General features: G+C 51.4%; 2 protein-coding genes across 3 annotated transcripts in view; both read right to left on the reverse strand.

Annotated features, from left to right (window-relative positions):
- The window catches only part of C20H4orf50 (chromosome 20 C4orf50 homolog), a 67,505-nt gene extending 63,777 nt beyond the window's left edge, over positions 1-3,728 (reverse strand). The window contains exon 1 of the mRNA XM_030801075.1: positions 1,634-3,728. The gene's annotated coding sequence lies outside the window, so the exon portion shown is untranslated. The remainder of the gene's footprint in view (positions 1-1,633) is intronic.
- A 123-nt stretch (positions 3,729-3,851) lies between these two features.
- JAKMIP1 (janus kinase and microtubule interacting protein 1) overlaps positions 3,852-16,697 on the reverse strand; it is a 178,349-nt gene continuing 165,503 nt past the window's right edge. The window contains exons 20-22 of one of the 2 annotated variants that reach the window (XM_030801077.1): positions 8,619-8,684; positions 5,107-5,151; positions 3,852-3,944 (exon numbers count right to left, since the gene is read on the reverse strand). In XM_030801077.1, the coding sequence (XP_030656937.1) occupies positions 3,915-3,944; positions 5,107-5,151; positions 8,619-8,684 (141 nt within the window). In that variant the 3' untranslated portion in view covers positions 3,852-3,914. Of the gene's footprint in view, positions 3,945-5,106; positions 5,183-8,618; positions 8,685-16,697 lie in introns of both variants that reach the window. The other variant, XM_030801078.1, reaches the window with a different exon arrangement.

The raw sequence follows: 16,697 nt of genomic DNA on the forward strand, positions 1-16,697 counted from the left end.
TTTACCAACATCTGTGGTACCCTGGGGTGAAGATCTGAGCCTGCAGGCCCCTCAGAAGTGCAGGGCCTGGGCGGGAGAAGGGGACAGATTGACGTGCAGATGTAAGGATGGGGTTCTGCCCCCTTGGGATCCTTAGGGAGGCTCCCTGAGACTGAGGGTGGTGACAGGGAGGACACAGGCCACGGAAGAAATCAAGAGTCCCCGTTTCTGCTGGAACAACAGCCCCTGAGAACTGGGGGGAGGCAGGGAGGAACGGAGGGAGGTCTGGCCTTGTGAAGACCTGGGCTCCACCCTACTTCAGAGCCGGAATCTGGGGCATAGAGAAGGGCCCCACAGAAAGCCTCAAGAGTCCAGACAAATGGGCAGGGGGGAGAAGGACCCCACAAGGGCACATTTGCGATTTCCCACCCAATTTGGCAGACCCCTGGCAACCCCTGTTTAAATGTGAGAACATAACCAAATATCAGACTGGCCATTGTTTGTCCTGGGAGTGTCAGGCAGGATTGCTACTGGTTACAGAGGGGTTATGGCAGGTGAGGGAGAAGCCGGGACCACAGTCCTGGATGCTCCCGGCGGATAGAGGAGCAGCGGATGGAGGCAGATATTGAATTTGCTTGGGAAGGATGGGAAGCCGGAGCTGAAGCGGGGTGTGCAACCAGCCAGGGTGAGCCTTGCCCCTGACTGGGGGAGGGGTCCACCCGCCCACATGTTTGTATTCCTCCCCTCCCCTCAGGGCCCAGCACCGAGCTGGGGCCAGGCTGCGTAGGATCTCACACCCTTGAGTGTGAGCTGACTCTCAGGGCATCCGTGTGAAGCACAAAGCCCATTTCACTTGAGGTGCTCGGCACGGGCACTGTGCGTCTCAGCCAAAACACTTGCGGCCAGCTGGAGACCCGGAAGGGAAGTGGGGTTCGGCGAGAAAAGCCTTGCACCCATGGGGGAACGACCTCCCAGTTTGTCCAGAACCTCCTCCATTTTAAAACAGGAAGTCCTCTGTTCCCGGAACCCCCGCTGTCCTGGACAAATCAGCCTGGCTTGTCCCTGCACAGCTGGTCTCCTGGCCCCAGCCCCGGCCTCGGCTCCTCAGCCCCCAGGAGGCTGCCAGAGTGTCAGGGACAGAACGCTGTCTGATCTCTCGACTTCTGTGCCCCAGCTCCTCCCTGGTCACCTTTGGCCTACAGAGGAATGAGGTGTAAGAGAGAGAAGCGGAAACCTATGTTTGTACCACGGACATCTCTGTGCCAGGAACGTTCAGGGCTGGCTCTCCGCTAAACCTCCCAGCTGACTTTTGGGCAGGGCTGCGCTAAAGTGTGGAGCCACACTTCTCCTTTCTACCTGAGGAAGTGACCTTGGGTTCCCCAGACTTTGTAACTCTGCTGCCCTGGAAACCACATATGTGTTACTACACAACAACATCCAAAGCCCTGGCAGATGCGCCTGACCTGGGCACAGGGCTGTGGATGAGGGGTGAGTGCACTGGGGCGCAGCACAGCTCTGAGGCTCCCTGCATACTGGGGTCCTTGCAACCAGAACTGTGCCTCGCAGGGAGCCGGGAATCCACGGCTGGGACTGTGACAAGAAATGCTGGTTCCTAACAGGGGCTCTGGATTTCTATGCAGGGAAACCCCCATACCTGCCAGTGTGAGCCTCATGCTTCCTCCTGCGCCGCCTCTCGGAGGGCCAAAGAGAACGGGTCCTGGCCCCGGGCCGGCCGTATGTACTCCTCCGAGGACAACTCCCAACGAGAGAACAGCAGATGCTATGTCTCCCACCAGCAGCCACGGTGGCCTATGGGAGCCTGCGGGTCTAACCGTCCAGCTCAGACCTCTCCCAAGGCCACGCATGGGAACTATCACTACCATTCCTCAGAGCGGCAAGGACATTGCCAATGCAATGTAGCAGGAAGAGGCCGGGCTGGCAGGGACAAATGGGTCTGACTTCAAAGCCAAGGCCATTTCAGTCGCATGATCTGAGTGGGAGAGCCCGGCAGACACAGACACTGCCCTTCATCCGCTGAAGGACAGGGACAGGCAGGCATGAGGACCGCACTCCTGCAGCGGCTGCAAGGGTGCTGGACCGACATTCCAGAGACCCATGGGTGCCCCTAGACTTCTGCCCGCAGAAGTTAGCACAGCAACGCCTCCTGTGCTTCCCGGCCAGAAAGAGTAAGCGTGACTTTGTTTTCACTCACTGTGCGATCCCACACGCCCATCGCCCCCTAGGCTGCTAGGATGCCTGTGTTTTCAACCGACATCAGTTTGTTTGTATTTCATCACCAAGTGTTGGTAAGTCACAGAGGCTGAGCCAGTGGGTGCTTTGGGGTTTTGACTTCAAAAGAGAATGGGTAATACTGGGCCATCCTGGTGCATGTCTGCTTAGAGATGGATCCTGGGATGTGGTGTGAACAGCCCTCCCCAGCTGGCAGGGCCCCTTCTGTGCAGGGTACTGTGTCCTTCTCCATCCGTGGATCTGGCCTTCTGAGAACTTCTAGCTCCTCTGTCGCCTTCACCCCATGAGTTCCCTCAACTGCCTAAAATTCAGTAATTTCCCTTTTGTCCAAAGGTCCTTCTCACCAGAGACCACAGAACTGCTCCTTCCACCTGATGAGCAGGGCCTGAGCCCGTCCACCTGCAGCCAGCTGAGGATGGCCCGGCCTGGCCCTCAGCCGGCTCTTCCCATGCAGACACAGCCAGCCTCCTCGTCACATTCAGTCTTCTATTTCACTTCGTCTATTCTAATTCCAAATATCTTCCCGTGCAGAAATTTGGGAGAGGCATCCTGTGAGCAGGTGGCTTCTTCTGGAGATGCCTCCACCCCCTCCAGCCTAGAATAACAACAGGAACATCATCAGAAAGGAACTTGGGGAATTTCCTCCTGGGCTGACCGTCCCCAGCTGGCGTCCAGCTCTCTGTGGCTGTTCCACTCCATCCACTCTCCAGGGAGGCCTCCAACACCCTGACAGCTCTCCCAGCTCCATCCAGGGGTGGCCTCCCAAGGCAGGAAGATCTCACTTCCCCCCCGCAGTGGTGAGAGCAGGACCTGGTCTCGGGACCACCGTGGAAATAACCTTGTTCCTGCAGGTGCTTCAGCGTCTCTTCCTTGGCAGCCCCTTGCAAATTACGATCAAGATGCAATGCAGGCCCAAGTGTGGCCTGGTTGGTGGTCATGTCTGCTCTATCAGTCCTCAGTCCACCTGGTCCCAGGGACAGTCATGCTCTGGGACTTTTGCTGTATCACACCCACAAGAGTGACAGAGTCCTCGGCCTACCTTCAGAAATCTGGGGTCCCTGAGGTCAGCTTCTCCATGATGGGCAAGGCTCCAGCCCCTCCTCAGAGTCCTGCCCTCTCTCTCTGGCTGCCAGCTGCTAAATCCAGCTGTGCACAGATTCAGAGGTTTTGCTGACCAGGACTTGAACTGGGGTTCACATTACAAGGACACTTGCAAGTCGCTCCGGCAGACAAACTCCAGGACGAACACAGCATGGTTCGTGGAGATTTATGTACACAGGGCAGAGATGGCACCCACCCGGGTCCAGCTGGACACACACACTGCGGCCTGGGGAGGCATCTGGCGTGGGGACGAGGACTCGGGCCTGTCCCCAGACAGTGCGGTGGCTGCCGATCCCTTGGTTTCTGGTAATTGCACTTAGTTTCCTGACATTCAGGTCTCTGCCCCCTTGGGCCTTCAAGGTGCCAGAGCTGGGACATGGATGTGGTTCCAAGTTTGACAAAATCCCCATCATCCCTGCCGAGTCCTTACGGCTTGGGCTGGCCAGGACCCAGCCATGCGTCCAAAGGCTTCCCCTTAAAGCTATTGTCAAATATACATAAATTCTGTTTGCAGTCTCTGGACTTTGAATAGCTTGTTTCGCTGTTGAATTTGGTTTGAGTGGGGTTGGGGTTGCCGTAGGGACTCAGTTTATTCCATAAACTCTTTTTCTATCCTGTAAGAGTAAAACATAATTTGAAACGACACAAGAACCAAGGGTTAAAATGGCTGGAGGACCTCTTGGCTTTATCTGCCCCCTGCCCCTACAGCTGAGCCCTGAGGGACCTTCCCCCAGGAGAAGCAGCAGCAGCAGGATCAGATCCCCCATCCCCCAACACCCACCCACCCCTGTGGTCACCCCACCTCTGCTCAGATCTGACTGAGTGTCAGCTGTCCTCTAAGACCTGAAATCCTTCCTTTACTCAGTCCATAAACATTGAATGAATATGACCATGTGTCCAGCACTGTCCCAGACACTTGGGTACAGAAGGTACCAGACCAAAGCCCTTGTGGACTGGGGTCAGCCTCAGGGACGCCCATGAGGACATCAGGCAGGGCCCTGGCCTCGGAGCTCAGCCTAAGGGGTCCAGGTAGCTACTGGGTGCTGCAGGCATCCCCGGAATCCAGGGGGCCCTCAGCCTGGGCTGGATTCAAAGACAGAACTCTAGAGTCTTGGGGTCCTGGTAGCCCCCGGCTCTGAAATGGTCACTCTCAGGGAGAATATGTAAGGGCCCAGGTGTCTAAGGTGGGAGCTGGGTCCTGGGGACACACAGGGCTCAGTGGTCAGAGCAGGACCAGATGCTGACATGGCCTTATTCCAGAGGTCCCTGAGCACGGCACAGGTGTCAAAACCCAGCACAGGACAGGGGTGAGAGGGGGAGGGAGCTGGGTGGCTTCTTACACAGGCTCCCTGGGCACTTTGCACATAAGTGGTAGTCTAGGCTCATGAGCCGTTTGTCCAGCAACTTCCTGCTCCTGCAGCCCGTGGCCCTGGAAGCCAAAGACCCTGGACCCTACAGAGGACTTACTGGTCCACACGGCAACAGAGAGCACCAGGGACTGAGGCCAGACTGGAGAGAACCTTTGGAATAAAACAGAGTCCCCCTTTGGGGATGAAACCCACAGAGGAGTCTCTTATTCACAGTGAGAGCCCCTGATCCCCCTCCCCGGGGCGGGCCTTCCCCCCAGTGACTGAGACCCATGAGCTGAGGCATCCAGCACAAGGCCACCTTCCACGGTGCCTCATCTCTCAAGGAACGTGACAGTCAGGGACTGGGAGGACTCCTCCTGTTTTAGAATATCATCATTTTCATCTGCAAAAAGGAAAGGATACCAACCCGAGGTCTTGGCTCACTGAAGTCATCAAGGCCACAGAATGAATGCTAGTGAGAAAAACAAAAAAAGGAACAAAAACTATAAAATAATACCAAAAGAAAACGAGGAAAAGAGAAGAAAAAGAAAAGAAAACAGATGTAAGATATGTAGCATGGAACGCAATGGCAGCATTCTACAAGAACTATGACACTGAGTTGTTGGGTTCAGAAAGAGAAATGGGAAGTAAACGGCTTTAGGAAGTGATCTCCCCTGGGAAACGCATCCTGGGGTCTTCCACGCTCAGGGTGGGTTATCTCGACCCACTCCCCAGACATGCAGCTAACTCAGACAGGGGAGATTGACACTCTGGACCGGGACAGGACTTTTTGGTGCTGTGATGTGGCCTTCATGCAGAACTTGGGCAGGCCAGTATAAATAGAGGAAGGCCCAGCCAATGGTCACGGTCAGCAGTTCCCACCAAGAGACGGGGGCATGATGTGTGCACCAAAGATCAAGGTAAATTCCACTCAAGGTCACCCAGTCCAACTTGCAGACAAGTAGAGCCCTTCTGCTTACACCATGCTTGCCCAACCCTCTACCCACAGGCCCCATGTGGCCCAGGGTGGCTTTGAATGTGGCCCAACACAAATGTAAACTTTCTTAAAACATTATGAAATTTTTTTGCATTTTTTTTTTTTTTTAGCTCACCAGCTATTGTTAGTGTTAGTGTAATTTATGTGTGGCCCAAGACAATTATTCTTCCAATGTGGCCCAGGGAAGTCAAAGGATTGGACACCCCAGCCCTACATCATCTTTGCCAGGGTTCTTTCTTCCAAGAGAGTCACTATTTAAAGTCTTTCATGCCATTTGATTAGTCTACTTATAGAGAAAAAAAAATCAGGGAAAAATGGTCTTAATGGGAGGAAAAATTAAACACGTCGACTTAAAAGTAGAATTTTTTTCTTACCCTGCTCAGGACTTGCTTTGTTCAAAAGGAGTTGCAAGTCATTAGGGGAAACATATCTGAACATCAACTGGGGTTTTTGAAAATAATCCTTGAGTTATTTTCCCCCTGCAAAACAAGGTAATATCTCCCTATATTATTTATTGGAAAAGTCCAAACTAACAGCCATCAACTTCTAAACAAGGTGTAGGATCATTGGAAGTCAGAGCTAGAAGAGGCCTTGGGAGTCACCCAGCCCTTCATCTTCCATGTGGGGAAACTGAGGCCTGGGGAGAAGGAAGAATGCATTAAGACCATTCAGTGGGGGTGTGGCAGGGAAGAGTTTCTGGCAATGACGAAGGAACCGATAAGCCAGGGATGGTGGTGGCTGGAGCTATTTCCATGGTCACAGGCCCCAGTGCCTATAAAGAAATGAAGGTGGCATGAGGCATCTTGGAAGGTTTCCAGCCCTACAGGCCTCATCAGGCATCCATCCTGGCCAGTCCCTCCTGCTCTGCATGCCAGCTTCTGCAACTCCCTTCTGTGGCAAAAGGAGACGACCAGACCCCAAACACTGGCTTTGAGAAAAGAGTCAAAAAAGAGCCAGAAAGACAATTCCAACATTTCCCAGGTATTCTCACTGCCGAGGATATAGTGAGTGTTATTTTAAGTGTGTGCTCATTCCACGTGACTTTTAACATTTTAATCAGCAAGGATGACCTTGGGCATGTTTTAAGCCTTTCTTTTATCATGTCTGGCTCTGTGACCCATTTTACCAACAGAAGTGGTAAAGCTAGCTAGGAGATGGGAAGAACCGGTGCTGCCAGTCCACACGCCTTGCCTGGGCCCTGGGCTGCGAACTTTCATATCCTCAACCTAATTTCATCCCTACATCCACCCTCAGAGACAGAGAACCATTCCTAGCAGCACATGAGAACACCAAGGCCTGGGGCAGAGGGGTGAATTCTGTGGGGCAGAGGGGTGAGTTTCCCAGGCTCTCTGGGCCCACCTGGGCAAGGCCAGAGGACAGCCCAGGCTCATCTATCTGCAAAGCCAGCTCATCCCTCAAGCAATTCTTAAATTCAATTATACTTGAGACCCCTTTGGTTTCTCAAAATATCCTTGGGAGGCTGGTGGGGGTGGGCATCTGGCAGACGGGGACTCTAGGAATCAGCTAAAACTGGGGTTCCCATGAGGGCGACCAGGGAACTGGCAGGCGAGCCCTGCTCCCCGCCCCTGCACAGAGATCCTCGGTCCACTTGCGACCCAGCAGGGCCCTACGCCTCCAGCAGAAATGGGAAGGTGATTTCATCTGCATGGAGCCGACTCTCATGAGAGAAGGGAGAGGAAGCATCTGAAACGGAGGTGGAATCTTAAGAGCTGTCCCATCTCTCTGGGCACATGGTTTGATTCCCTACAGGACTGGAAAGGCTGTCATCCCATTTTTGGACAGCCCTGGAATCTGCCTTCCAGAGATTTCTGCCCTGGTTTGTCCCTGAAATGAATCAGTTTCCTCTCTCACAAGACCGGCCTCAGACACACGAAGCCCAGAGATGCCCTTTCTACCTCCTCTTCCCAGGGCTGATCCCCCAGTGCCCTTTGAGATTCAGGTGGGACCCCCTCTTCGGGCACAGGCATGCCGGCCCCAGACCCCAGAACCTGGATGGGTTCAGCAGCTCTCCATCTTGTTGCCACACTTGAACTTACCTCCGTGACATTAAATAGGCAATTATTGTTTTTCTGTACTCATCTAGAATCATTTGCTTACTCATCCACAAACATTTGATGATGCCCTATCCTGTGGCAAGAACTGTCTTGAATGAAGAGATGAACACCACGTGGTCCCTGTCCTCAAGGATTCACAGCCATCAGGTGGAAGAAGGTGAAGGGCAATGCCATGATAAAGCTGCTTTGCATGTGTCCTGAGCAAGACTCATGTGTCTGTCTGGACCAATGTCATGTGGAGGGGCAGGGTGGGATGGCTATGACGTCCATGGAGACCCCAGCCATCCCTTCCTAGCTGTGGGACCATGGACGGGTGTCCTAATCTATCTCTGCCTCACTTTCTTCACCCATAAAATGGGCATCATGGTAAATGGGCTGGTGGAGCATACCCAAAGCCCAGTGAGAGACCAGCCTCACATCCTCTGGGATGGGAGAGGCTGTATCTTCCAAGAACATGCGACTGGTTTGGGGCACATAGAGGGTATTTAAAAAGTGAATGAGTCCATGGAGGAGAACCTGTGTCTGTGGTTAGGGGGATGCCACTGACCTCATTGGGCTAACATGCTTCACCTCTTTCCTAGTGAGACAGCAGGGGAGGGATTCAGGGGAAAGTCTTTTGTGAAAAAGACACACAGAGTTGGCCCCGGCCTGCAGAATTTTTGACAGCCATTGAGAAGGAAATGCCTTTACCAGAAAGGAATTTTGAGGAACTACCGATTTCCATGAGGTGCTGATTTAGGGCAAGAAGGGCAGAGAAAGGAGGGCTGGAGACAAGAGTCTATGCTTTGGACGTTATGAAATAAAATGATTCCGCGCTAACATTTCATGGAAAGAAACCTGGGGACAGTCTGAGCCGCAGTCACCTACCTTTTCCTCCAGTTCTTTCAGGTGCCGCTTCTGAAACTCCAGTTTGTCCTCCAGTTCTCGGATTCTCTGAAATACACCAGGTTATGCGTCAGAAAAAGTAAGTTTTCCAGGTTTAAAACCTCTGTTTTTATTTTTTATTGCGGTCTAGCACAGAAGCCATAAAAGATACCAACACTGTGGGCAGCCTGATGAGCTCTGATACGTGCACAAGCCCGTGTCACCACCGCCCAAAGCAAGACAGAGAGCGTCCCAGCTCCCAGGAGGCCTTGGTTCCCCGGCTCTATTCCAGCTCTGCAAAGGAATTCTGTTCTGACTTCTATTGCTAATAATGGATCGTGCCTGTTCTAGAAGGTTGTGGAAACAGAATTACACAGTACACATTCTTAAGAGGGGATCTTTTAAAAATAAAACATCGAGACTGGACCAAAACATGTAGGCACCCTGAGCACCTAATAAAGGGCATGGGTGGGATGTGACACCAAGTCACGTACTTGTCCAAGATTTATTTAGCTGCAGCCTGGGGGCTGGGGGGAGGGAGGGAGAAGGGCAGAGGAGGTCAATGCTGGTGGGAGCCACTGCACCAGCATCCACCCTGCCCTCTTAGAACCCCACTCAGCATGTGGTACCAGGGTGACCGACAGACCCGGTTTGCCCAGGACTTTCCTGGTGTGAGCCCCAGGGAACCCCTCAGTCCTGGGCAAACCGGGACTCTTAGTTACCCTCCTTGGCGCCGCACCTGCAGAATTAATTCCCCGGGTGGTTTACCGATCATTCCTTCCCATCCCACACAGCGTCTCCACCGAGGGAATCTGGTGAACTCCCCCATTTCCAGATCTTCATGTGCTCACAGGGCTTCCACCCCATCAAGGGCCCCACCAAGGTGGGTATCCCTGGGGCAACTCTGCCCAGCGGGCTGCTGGCCCTTGTCTGCCCCACACGGGATAAAGACCTCATACATTGAGACGATGCTGGGAGGCAGAAGGGTAGATGAGTCCAGCCAGCAAAAATTAAACGTGGGGTCACCATAGGCCTTTATTCAGGCCCAGAGAAGCCATCTCGCATTCTGTAGGGCAGTGATTCTCCAGCCTGTGTCAGCATCACCCAGAGAGCCTGCTCAAATGCAGATTGCCAGGCCCCGCCCACAGAGTTTCTGCCTCAGCCCAGCTGGGGTGGGACCTGAGTGAAAGTTGCACTCCAGCAAGCTCCTGGTTGATGAGGATGCGGATGGTCCGGTGCCCCTGCTTTGAGAATCACCAGTGCGGGCACATTTAGTCACTCAGTAAATAGGGTTCCATACGCCTGGGCCTGTTCCAGTCCTGAGGAGAAAGACAAAGTCCCTCCCCTTATAGTCCAATTACGGTTCAGACAATAGCAGCATACACATAAATAGAAAGGGCATCAGATGAATACAAACGCCATCAAGAAAACCAACAGGGGCCGGGCACAGTGGCTCAAGCCTATAATCCCAGCACTTTTGGAGGCCGAGGCAAGTGGATCACCTGAGGTCAGGAGTTCAAGACCAGCGTGACCAACATGGTGAAATGTCTCTACTAAATATATAAAAATGAGCCGGGCATGGTGGTGCGCTCCTGTAGGGAGGCTGATATAGGAGAATCACTTGAACCTGGGAGGTGGAGGTTGCAGTGAGCCGAGATTGCACCATTGCACTCCAGCCTGTGTGACACAGCAAGACTCCATCTCAATAAATAAATAAATAAAGAGGCGTGAGAAGGGGTGAGGTATCGAGCCATGGGCTGGAGGAGACGTGGAACCCAGCAGGGACCTTCGATAGTTCACCAGATGCACAAGAGGGGAAGGGAATTTCAGGTGGATGCAACAGCGTGTGCAGGAGGCCAAGAGGCCTGAGGTGGGGGGTCGGGGACAGAGTTCAGAGGGTCTGGAATGGCCCATGTCCCGATGAGGTGCTCACAGCTTTGGGGTTGCCATGGGGAGCCAATGACGGGTTCTAAGCAGGGAAATGATGAGCTTTTGATTTCAGGATGATCACAGGGGCAGCCGAACAGAATGGATTCCACGAAGGAGACAGAAAAAAAGATGATTCTCTCAGATCCGTGACCTTGGGCAGTTATTCTGCCTCCGTGAGGCTTGGTGTCCTTATCTATAGATGGGCGCTGCCCACATCTAAGGATTTAACAAGCGAATTTGTACCAAGTGTTTAGAGCACAGCTTGGCATTGAGCACTCCATACGTTATTTTTTTTAACTGGTAATTTTCTACTCTCTCCCACCCGAAGGGAAAGGTGTGACCTTAGTTTGGTAGTGGCAGGAGTTTCCGGGCAAGCCCTTCACGTGCAGGGTGGCTGAGGAGCTGCTGAGGAAGCAAGGCCTGCAGCCTGAACCCGGCTTGAATTCTGGGCCCCAAATGTAGCAGCTGTTGCGCTCTGGGTGGGTGACATGATCTCTCTGTGTCTGGACCCCTCTGCTACAATATCTGTGTGGGACCCCGTGACACCGAGGGTGAAATGGGATCTGTAGGGCAATGCTTTGTAATCTAATGTCCGGCTTTACAGCTTCCAAAGAACTTCTGAGAATCCCCCAGGAACAACTCCTGGGCTTTAAAAATCAGCCTGACAACCTGGCTCTCATTCTAATATTTCTTGATATTCACGCTTAGGAAACAGTGTCTCACCAGAGTGTGGGAGGCCAGAAAGAGCAGTGGGTAAGAGTGTCCTCATCTGATGACCTGGGTTCACAGTTGAGCTCTGTTGCTTCCTGGCTGTGTGACCTTGGACAAGTTGCTTACCTTCTCTGAGCCTCACTCTGCTCCCCTGTGAAAAATGGCATTAATGACCTGTCCTCACAGGACTTGTGTGAGTTTCATTCAATGAATGTCTATTGAGCCCCTTCTGTGGGTCAGCACCAGTCTGCCTTCCTGGGCTGGAATATTGCCACAGCACCTAGAACAGTGCTTGGTACACGAATGTTAGAACAACTCAAAGCAAAACAAAACACAACAAAACACAGCTCCATGATGGCCAGCAGAGGCATCTCTGAGACAGGTGGACAATGCAGCTGTGGCGGTTGGAAGGGGCTCTAGAGGGCTTCGAAGGTCAGACTAAGCAACCCAGACTTTGTACTCTGGGCACTAGGGAGCCAGTGAGGGTCTCAGGGGAGGTGCTGTGGTGGTGCTCTGTGTTAGGAAGGCTTTGGCAGAGAAAGAGACAATGGAGAGGGCATTGCCATCATGAATTGTCCCAGCAGATGTCTCTGCAGGCCAAGTGTGGCTAGGAAGTGAAACCAGTGCTACTGAACCCTCAGAGAGGGTCAGGACAAAGTGAATTTACACCAGTGGCTTCACTCCAACCTTCACTCAGGCAGAACCTTTTACAAAAGTGCAGAATCATTCTGTTGGGAAAGGTGCCATTCACTAATGAATGTTTTCACATCCTCTTTTCCTCTTAGTTAACAGGGCTGGAAAATGCCAATTTCAGCTGGGGCCGGGCAGGGGACATCACTGCACCCTGTGGGCCGGATTCCAGGCGAAATACAATGGTAATGTCCGCAGCAAACTGGGAGACTGGGAGGGTCTGTCCATGGTTGAAGTGGGCAGCCAGTGCTTGGGCCAGATCAGAAGTGGAGTGAATGTTGCCAGAGCACCTGGTTGTACTATGTAGTGTCGCCCGTGTTGAATACATGAGTGTTAGGGATTATTATGAATATAAAGGTGAGAGAAGACATGATAATGATTAGGTTGGGTTAGAAAAGCCAAGTGCAGCAAATGTTAGCTGATATTCATTGAGTGCTTACTTTGTGAGCACTTTAGATAAATTCTCCATTGACCACAACCCTTCAAGTTGTGTGCGTTGATTGTACCCATTCTACAGACAAGAAAATTGAGGCTCACGGAGGTGAACTAACTTGCCTCAGGTTACACCATAACTAGGGGCAGGATTTGAATAAAAACTTGTCTGACCCGAGAGCCTATGGCTCCTAATGCTGCATCATAGCTTTCCATATATAAACTTTAAAACATTAATTTTTATGGTCCTAGAGGGGAAAAAAATCACTGTAATGCAGGTTTGAATTCCTTCTCTTTGGAAAAAAAAATGTAGGTTTTGCAATACTCTTTTGAAAATACCAGATTTCTGGAGACTATCAAATGATAGCAACTAGCAAAGACTCCCAAAACATCAATAGTGAACCCTTAGGGGGTCATGCAGTGCGGAGACCAGGGCTCTGGCAGTGGACTCAGGATGGGACTGGCCTGGAAGGGTCGCTTTGTGGCTAGCTGACCTTCATCCAGCTGTTTTGTCTCTGTGCCTTCATCTCTCCATCTGTTTAAGCTGGTTTGAAGACTTAATTAGGTAGCCAAACACCTGTTTTCAAACAGGTGTTTTAATGAGGCTCATTACAACCACTGTTTCAGGGTGGTGGTTTCTCTGTAAAATCTTATATACAGGGTACTACTTTTGAAAATTGCAGCTGTTAGAAAACAAAGCATTTCCTCAACCACAATCAACTGTTCCCACCTCAGGGGCTTTGTACTTGCTGTTCTCTCTGCCAGGTGGCTGCCCGGCTCACCTCCTTGCACCATTTCAGCCTCTGCCTGTTTCTGACATCCTCAGTATTTATTTGAGTCTTGCTTGTTTCCCCTCCCCAGAATCCAAGAACATCCTCTCCACAGAAGCAGGACTTTGTCCACCGTTCCACTCCCAACAGCCAGAACTGTGCCTGGCATGGGCTGGGTGCCCTACACATAGTTGTTGAATGGAAGCCAGAAGCAGCAGCATCTCATTTCCCCAGCACCATGTGGCCACTGGGCTGACTGGAAAGTCTGCCCTCTGCCCCGGAATCATACCTAGACCACCCACTTCCAGGAAGACCTGTTAAAGGAAGCATCCAGTAAAACAGATGTGCTGCTAAGTCTGCACCTCTTTTATGAAGGTTCCAGGCTACTGGCTGGGGGCTCCGGGCTCCTGTTGCTACTACACATGTGCAGCACTCCGCGGGGAAGGGAAGCAAGAGTCAGCACACATCATGGCATCATCAGTTACACTGGGAGAGTTTGGCCAAGCTTTTTCACCTGCAGAGCCACACCGGAGCCTCAAGGCAATGCCCGGAGGTGCGGCTGCTCAGAACTACCCATAGTAAGATGCAGAAGCTGAGGCCAGCAAACGTTAAGCCTTGCTGACAGTTCTGGAGCTGAACTCAAAGCAGGGAGGAGGTAGAACCCTTTGCCCTGGATTCTGCTGCCTGGTGTGTTAGAGGAGGGAGACAGTGTGATGGGGAAGGGAAGGAATAAGAACTCATTTTCTTACTAAACCAAAAAAGTAACAAGACCCTTACATCCCCCTAGAACTCACAGCCATGCATCTATAAGACTAAGTAAGGTTTGACAACTTGAAGTTGCACAGAAATCACCATGGGATCTTCTTAAATGTGGAATCTGATTCCATAGGCCTGGGACAGGTCCTGAGATCCTGCATTTCTAGCAGGCCTCAGCATCATGCCAATGTCCCTGATCCATGAACCACACTGAGTGGCCAGAAGGCAGCACGCTACCTTGGGTATTGACATCCATGCGTTATGACATAAAGAGAGTCCTCTTTCATTGAACACCTACCATGTACCAGGTGAATTGATTTGCATATCTTATCTCATTAAAGCCTCAGAGCAATGTATTGTTGAATAAATGTATTGACTTCAGCTTATATGTACATATCACTGTATTTTAATAAAACTGAGGTCAGAGAAGTTTCAATATTCAGTGGGAGAAAGGAATGTCTACTAATTACTTTCAGCAGAATTCTCAACTAATTTGAAAATGATCCAAAGATAAAGGAAAAGCAATACCAACCCTGGTTAAACTACTGTTCAAGCTTCTCCATGCAATTGACTACACAGTTTGGTAAAAGGAAGTGATTTATCCCGTATGATCTTACAGAAACACCGCAAAACAGTTGCCTTTTAAATGACTCTTTTCTTTAAGGGATGCTAGTCCTCCACTGCCCAGCAGGCAGACACCGCCATGGCTTGCTTTTTGGCTTTTAAAAAAATCACCCAGATCCTGGGTTCATTTCTCAGCATGTGCAGCATGGGGGCTTTACCGGGAGTCACAATGGAATGTGGCATTGCCCTGTATCTTTTCGGTGTCCTCTCTAACCCATCATACATTTCAGACTTAGGCCACAAAAAGCAGCACATTCCATGAGATTTGAATCCTTGAGTGGGGTAACGATTTTTTTTTTTTGGCTCAAACACACCAACATCACTCTGTTCTTTGAGCTGGATCTCCTGAACACAAAATCAATTCCTTCATTGGCTGCACGCTCAGTGAGCAAGTCCTGAAAAGAAGGTACAGTGCTTGGCCTTAGAGACAAGCCGGCACCTGGCTCCTAACTCCCCATCTGCTCCTGCTACCTCCACCCACAGTCTACACTCAGCAAGAATCCATAGTGGTCTGCACTTACTGAGAGCAGTTTACAAGTAATAATTTTCTAAACCTTACCATGCCCCAATGAGACAGGCATTGTCATCATCCCCATGAGGATGACAGTGAGGCCCAGAGAGGTTAAGTAATTTGTCCAAGGCCACACAACTAAGTGGGAGAGCCAGAGTTCAGAGCCTGGCCGTCTGGTCCCAGTGTCTGTGTTTTCAGCTTCTTTGCTGCCCTAAGCTGACCCACACCATGCTGCTCTGCTGCCCAGAATGCCCTTTCCCTTTGATGGTGATGATGATTGATTTATGTTAACTTTGCTAGGCCACGGTACCCAGATATTTGGTCAAATATTCTAGATGTTGCTGGGCATGGTGGCTCATGCCTATAATCACAGCACTTTGGGAGGCCTAGGTGGGCGGATCACTTGAGGTCAGGAGTTTGAGACCAGCCTGGCCAACATGGAGAAACCCCATCTCTACTAAGAATACAAAAAGCTGGATGTGGTGGCGGGTGCCTGTAATCCCAGCTACTCAGGTGGCTGAGGCAGAAGAATTGCTTGACCCGGGAGGCGGAGGTTGCAGGGAGCTGAGATCATCCCACTGCACTCCAGCCTGGGTGATAGAGTAAGACTCCAAACAAGCAAACTAGATGTTTCTGTGGAGGTCTTTTTTAGATGAGATAAACATCTAAATCAGTAGACTTTGAGTAAAGCAGATGAGCCTCCATAATGTGTGTGTGTGGTTCATTCAATCACCTGAAGGCCTTGAGAAAAAGACTGAGCTCCTGAGGAGAGGGGCATGCTGCTAGCAGACGGCCTTCAGGCTTGAACCACAACAACTCTTCCCTGGGGCTCTGGCCTGCCCTCCAGACTGTGAACTTGCCAATCTTAATCTACAGTTGCATGAGCCAGTTCCTTAAAATAAGTCAACCTCTTTCTGTCTCTTTCTCTCTCTCTCTGCCCGCATCTCCCTTCTTTTTTCCTTCTGTGACATCTCTCCCCACCGGTAATCTAGATCCTTACTATCTGGGTGACCTTCAGGCACATGAGTTAACCTCCCTGAGCCTCAGTTCTCTCGTCTGGAAAATGGACATCATAGTGCCCACCCATAGGGTCCATGAGATAAGGGATCTGCAGTGCAGGGAGCCACCGCCTGACACACGGTGAGCACCCGACAAATGCTCTGCATGCTGCTGCTTCTTTCCCTCCATTGTCAATCAGGAGTCATGAAGCCCGCAGCTCCCCGTGTGTTCAGTAGCACATGAAACTCAGACGCAACATCAAACCTTGGAAGACATTGAGGTTTTCAGATGTACAACTGGTACAGCTTCCGGGCCCAATCCTCAAATGAGCTGCCATCACAAAAGGCAGCAAAAAAGCAAACCGTTCAGCAGATGCCTCCCCGTAACCAGCATCTGACCTGGAAACAGCGTGCAGATGCTGGAGGAGGAGGGCGGAGGGAGAAGGCACTTTGGTTTGGGTGAATGTTTCAGCGTTTGCTCTATAGAATGCCCAAGTGCCCCACGTCTTGCCCCGTCACAGGGAGTTATGATGGGCATCTATGAAATCTTGCTTCTTAGAAACTTGCTTTACCACCAACTCTCCCTGGAACGAGCCTGGGGCACTCAGAGGCCCATCAGGGTGCCAAGGTGCACACAGGACGACAAGGGTGCCAGGGGTGC

The sequence above is a fragment of the Nomascus leucogenys genome, chromosome 20, assembly GCF_006542625.1.
Source record: "Nomascus leucogenys isolate Asia chromosome 20, Asia_NLE_v1, whole genome shotgun sequence".
NCBI classification, from domain to species: Eukaryota; Metazoa; Chordata; class Mammalia; order Primates; family Hylobatidae; genus Nomascus; species Nomascus leucogenys.